Here is a 6377-nt window from a genome sequence, read left to right on the forward strand (position 1 = left end):
AGAGTTCAATAATATTACATGGATCCCCACTTAGTACTACCGGCTAATGGTGATCCTTTTCACTTGTAAGTGAGATGTCTTATGTTCGATTTTCCCTAAAGACGAATTTGAACCATATTATTATGGATAGCCCACTGTGAGGCTTGGCCCATCTCATCCCCATAGTGTAGATAATATTGTTTGTTTAAAAAGAAATACTATAAGGACCAATAGTTTTTCTTATTTCTCCTTTTATTTGCTAAGACAAGTGATATTAAAGCAATTGGAGTACTAAACTTTGAAAAATAATACAGAGATTTTCAAAAGTAAGACTTTTTATGAAATGAGATACAAACACAACATCAATTAAGCAGTAAAATTAACAATAACCAATCAAAATTATAAAACGTGACTTACGTTTAAGGCAAAAGTTGATGAGAAGAAGATGGGGGGGGGGGATTAAGGGTTTTTTTTTATAATTATTATTATTATTATTATTTTTTGAAACAGGGGGGATTAAGGCTTTGGATTGGGTATATTCGAAAATTTGCTTGAGCACGACATAAAGAGTAATGCAATTCATACTATATTTTTATACCACATTTTTATATCATTTTAGGTGGCATCTGATGTGGACAGCCACATCATTTGAAAAATTTGCAAAATCCAAGGAAATGAAAGAGAAAGATTCCTCATATACCACAATCATCATTTAATTAACTAGTTTTTATTAACTATTAATTTATTAAATAATAAACTAAATTAAAAAATCTGATTAATTCAAATAATATGACTGTTCACACTAAATACCACTTAAAATGGTATGAAAATATAATACAAAAACATAATATTACTCCAATGTAAAAGAGGCTACAAAAGTCATAGCCAGCTTGAAAAGTAATGCAATCTGGTTTGACCCAACCCATTGAAGGAAAAGAACATGGTATAGTGATGTGATCCAGGAGGGTTTTATTGTCCATAAAAAGTATTTAATTAATTTACTTTTTGATGTTTTGGGTCACAACTGGAGTCTGCTACAAGCTCCGAGTAGCTTCCTGCATGCTTCCATATGTCTACTTGTTGTTTATTCTTATCCAAACATGTCACGCACCACGTCACGCACATTATGATATGATGGAAGAAGATCTTTATATCTTAATTATTTATTTTATATCGTACTATCTGTTTTTATTAAGTACTATTTTTATTTAATTTTAAATAAAAAATTAAATAATTTACGATCACATAATATACGATAAATGATTAAACTATGAGAATCTCTAACATCCTTATAATTTAGATCAGGATATAATCCAAATTCTGATATGATATCAGACGCGATTCCAACCGATGAACCCGGACACTTTTGTTTTCTATTTTATTCACCTTTTTGTCCACTGATGAATCCAGACAAAAGTCAATTCTTGCTCCCCAAGTTTCCCATTAAACCTTTTATTTTTCTTTTTTTTTGGTCTTATCTTTTGACTCATTTTCACTTCGCAATAGTTACACACGTAATATGAGACTTGTTTTTTTGGGTGCTTCGAAGTATCGGGTATGTTTGCACAGTTAAATTCCTATTTAAAAGTACAAAAAATTAAGATTTAAGATCTAATAATTAAAACATTCAAAGCACGGAATGCCTTAGAGCACCCAAAACTTATTTTTTTATTTGACATTATACATTTCCCCATTATAAATATCATCGTATTACAAAAAGAAAAAAAAATTATGTAGCAGCGTTTGGCCCTTTTACCATGTGAACTTCTGAACTGCATCATTAGAATTTTCGATCCAAAAATTTGAAATTTTTTAATATGAACATATTAAAAAAGATTAGAGTGCGTTTTAGGTTTAAAAATTTTGAATTTTCGAAGATATTAGATAGCATATTACTATAACTGCCATCAATGTGTCGGTTTCAACACTATTGCCTATGAGATGTAGTTTCCCACTGGTTTCCTTTCTTTAGTGGCTGCAAATTCGATTTGTGTGGTGTTTGATTGAGGACAACGGAGTCCGCTTTTTTTTGTTTTTGTTTTGGGGTTTGGTTGGGTTTCATCTCTAGCATATGCAGGGTCTGGTCCGTGGTCGACGGCAAAGGAACCAGGCAACTAGGGTTTCTTTGTGTGTTTTTTTGTTTTGGGCTAAACTCTCGGTTTGAGCTCTTTTTTTTTTGGCATCCATCTTTTGTTTTATATTTTATGTCTATAAAGTCTCGGTTTGCATGCATATGTTGTGCTGGTAATAAAATTTACCTTCTATAAACAAAATTTGTACTTTAGTTAAAAAAAAGGGTTAATTAGAAAACAGAAGTAAGCAGAAATACTTAGCATGGACTGGTTGGACTTTCTAATTAATGTTTTTTATTTTATTTAATCTACAATTAAGGATGGATGCGGCAAATCGAAAGTTCAAAATTCAAAGAGAGGGAGAGAATTTTCCATTAATTTAAATTATTAATTTGTCGATCCAGCAGAGCAATGACGTTCATTCGCATGCGACATGTGTAGGGCCCAGGCAACCTCACTGGACATCGTGTCTCTCGACCCAACCCACACACTTGTTGTAATCCCCGGACAAAATAGTCCCTCCTCACTTATGACGTGGCGAACGCCCAGTGCTCGCACAACGAAGACAAACACGATGGCGGAACACCGGATTATTTCGCGGAGCGAGACCGCCCGTCAACGATTCAGAAGAGCCAGAGTTATAAAAAGAGCAAATATTTGGGGGAAATAAAATAAAAGGAAAAAGATTAAGAACGTCCAAAGTTGGTGACGAAAGCAGTGACAAAACAATCGAAAGTGGGCTCGTGCACACGTGTCACTTTCATGCTAAATCGTCGACTGGTGTAACGTGACCCATCTGGCTGCGGTCAGCCCAGCGCTCTATCTCTATCTCTCTCTCCCCTCTTTGTTTCTCTCTCTAGGACTGGGTGGCACTCTCTAGGCCCACGTGTGAGAATTGAAAAGTTGAAACATGTGCTGTGCCGTCTGTGTTGGTGCTGGTGGGTATATATATAACGCCTCTTGGGTCTCTTATGCTCCAATGTTCTGGTTCGAAATCTGAGAAGAAGCAAATTAGCAAGAGCAAGAGGAAAGAGAAGAAGAAAGGAAAAGGGAAGGAGTAAAAGCGAAACAGTAAAAAGTAATCATGAGCGGAGGAGGAGACGAGCAGCAGCAGCAGCAGCTGGAGTTACCGCCGGGGTTCAGATTTCACCCGACGGATGAGGAACTGGTGAACCATTACTTGTGCAGGAAATGCGCTTCACAGCCTCTCGCTGTTCCAATCATCAGAGAAATTGATCTTTACAAATTCGATCCGTGGCAGCTCCCTGGTATGTCAAATTTATTCCCAATTTCAATTAATCAATTTGGTTTTCCTCTTTCTCCCCCAACCCAACCCAAATTTCATTTCTGAAAATTATGGTCTGGGTCGAACTCAATTTTCTATGAATTTTTGAATTTTTTGTCTAATTTTTTATTTTTCTTTTGGTGTGGTACGCAGAAATGGCACTTTACGGAGAGAAAGAATGGTATTTCTTTTCGCCAAGGGACAGAAAATATCCAAACGGTTCAAGGCCGAACCGGGCAGCCGGAACCGGGTACTGGAAGGCGACCGGGGCTGACAAGCACATTGGAAAACCCAAGGCACTCGGGATTAAAAAGGCACTCGTGTTCTACGCTGGTAAAGCCCCCAAAGGAATCAAAACCAATTGGATCATGCACGAGTACCGCCTCGCCAATGTCGACCGGTCCGCCGCCGCTGCCAAGAAAAATCAAAACCTGAGGGTACGTCCGTCTTTCCATTACCCTTTTTCTCTTTTACCATTATACCCTTGGACCCACACACGTCATTGACCGTGGACCATATTTTGTAATTTGACTAAGATATAAATGCATTTATTATTTCAACGGTCAGCTCAGATGTGCAATCTAAAAGAAGGAATATCATATCTAATTATATTTCACACATTATAAGATGAATGTATTAAGTAAATTCATGTACCTTTTTCGGTCTCTCAAATTTTGATCATGTCATCAATGCCTCTTAAGAATGCATGTTGTAACTTCTGGTAGATTAAATTAGAATATCGCTTTCGAAAAATAAATGAATCCGGCTTCAAATATTTTAATCTCAATTTTGTTTAATTACTCAGAGTGCTTATCGTTCTAAATTGATGTTTATGTAATGCAGCTTGATGATTGGGTACTATGCCGCATATACAACAAGAAGGGCAGCATAGAGAAATACAATGTTACAACCAAAATGACCAAATACCCAGAAATATCGGACGAGCAAAAACCTGACATGACTATAATGCCCCCGCCGCCGCATGCAGCATCAAACACGCATCACATGATGGATTCGTCGATGGATTCAGTACCGAGGTTGCCACAGACGACGACGGACTACTCGAGCTGCTCGGAGCACGTGCTGTCACCGGAGGTCACGTGGGAGAAGGAGGTCCAAAGTGAACTGAAATGGAGCAATCAATTGGAGAATTCCTTCAATACCCTCGACAATCAGTTCCTGAATTACATGGATGGCTTCTCGGATATTATGGACCCTTTTGGGGGGCAATTGCAAATGGAGCAGCAGCAGCCCTACCAGTTGCAGGACATGTACTCCTATCTCCACACCCAATTTTAAGCCAACTTACAAGGGTACAATTGGAAAATGGCAAGACGGAGAGAACAAGAAAAAAAAAAAAAAAGAGGACCATGATTATTTGATTTAGTACTAGACTACTAGTTAATATTCTTTTGAATTTGGTTACATGATCAATTTAATTTTATTTTGGATGTCTGCAAAAAAAAAGGGGGACGTTTAGATAATGTTAATATGTAATGAGATTCCTGTAGAAAATTTTCATAATTTGTTCCAAGTTATGTACCATAGAAAATTGTTTTATTTTTCTTTTAGAACGTAAGATATGAATGAGAAATTTTTTCTCGATGATCATTTTTTTTTAAATAGAACGGCTTGAATCTAATTTAATAAATTTTAATGGTAAAAGAAAATCCTAACAACTCAAATCTAAATTCAATGGTCAAAGTAATGTTATTAATTAATCCAAATCAGATCAAACATCAAAACTCCTTTGAAACACATTCCAAGAAAATTATGGAGAAACATCTACTCCAATATACTCCAAAAAAGAGGAGGTATTGTCAATCTAAAGAAGGTGCAATGCATTTACTCTACAAAACTCGTACTCGTATTCGGGCACCGAATTCTATCGTCCTTAGATCTCGAAAAGTGATTAGTGTCATTGATTATCGTTTTTAATTTTTAATTTGTGTAACATGCTTTTAAGTATCTTTGTGTAATCCTTTTGTTATTCATGTAATGTTATTAGTTTTATGTAACGTCAAAGGAATTGCTTGTGTTCACCATCACATTCATCATACGATATCCAACTCAAAAATATCTCAAAAATATTTTATTGAGAACAAGATAGATTATACCAAATATAATTTCAAAATTATTAGGAAAAAAAAAATCAACAAAGTACAAAAGTTTAACAAATTATAAAGTTGGAGATGGGAATTATACGTCCCTTACCCGCTGAAAATGGGAATTATACGTTCCTTATCCGTTGGAGGAAAAAACTGACTAATTATAGATGAATAGTTGAAAATAAAGGGCTCAATTTTGAGATTCCCACCCTTAGATTGAAGATAGTCTTAGAGCATGACGCATGACTTTTAGCCTAGGCTCGAAGAAGATCTAGCCCCAAGTTGTGAAGAAAAGCTTTCTAAAAGTTGTGAAGAAAAGCTTTCTAACACACTCCATCAACCGAAGCTAGTTGGAGCCCGGGGCCCCTTGTGTGGCCAAATGAGCCTCGGTTCTTGCCCAAGACTGCATAAGTGGGCAGTTTAGGAGAAAACTAGTAGTCAATGAAAATCAACCACCTAACACTTTTTAGCATCCAGCCTCTTTTATTATTTTTTTTAACAAACGATATTATCTAAACTAAGGGGAAGAGAGTGAGCTTAGCTTCACAATGAGTTAGTAATAATATGGTTCAATCTCGCATTTGGAGAGAATCGAATCTAAGACCTCTCACTTACAAGTGAAAAAAATACCAATAGACCGTAGTACTAAGTGACTCTAACCGCACTCACTATTAGAACCACAAAAAAATTGGAAGCCTAAATTTCATGAATTGTATCGGTTCGAAGAGCTGGATTTCGTCTTTAGCCCATGAACCTTACCCTTACCATTAGACATGCTCTTAATATCATCGCTCACCACGGCAGGCAATGGTAGACCACTCTTGCGGAATTGCCAAAGGAAATTTGATACTATCCTTGCGTTGTTTGTTGTACGTTGTAACTTGTATTGGAAGTTTGGAAGTTCGGAAGCTTGTAAGAAATTGCCTTAAAACT

General features: G+C 36.3%; 1 protein-coding gene across 1 annotated transcript; it reads left to right on the forward strand.

Annotated features, from left to right (window-relative positions):
* The first annotated feature begins 3018 nt into the window (after window positions 1-3018).
* LOC126602233 (NAC domain-containing protein 2-like) lies at window positions 3019-4941 on the forward strand. The gene is made up of 3 exons (XM_050269059.1): window positions 3019-3319; window positions 3490-3773; window positions 4180-4941. Exons 1-3 carry the CDS (start codon window positions 3136-3138, stop codon window positions 4633-4635), a joined length of 924 nt encoding a protein of 307 aa, XP_050125016.1. The 5' UTR covers window positions 3019-3135; the 3' UTR covers window positions 4636-4941.
* The last annotated feature ends 1436 nt before the right edge of the window (window positions 4942-6377 follow it).

This window comes from Malus sylvestris, chromosome 15 (genome assembly GCF_916048215.2).
Source record: "Malus sylvestris chromosome 15, drMalSylv7.2, whole genome shotgun sequence".
NCBI classification, from domain to species: Eukaryota; Viridiplantae; Streptophyta; class Magnoliopsida; order Rosales; family Rosaceae; genus Malus; species Malus sylvestris.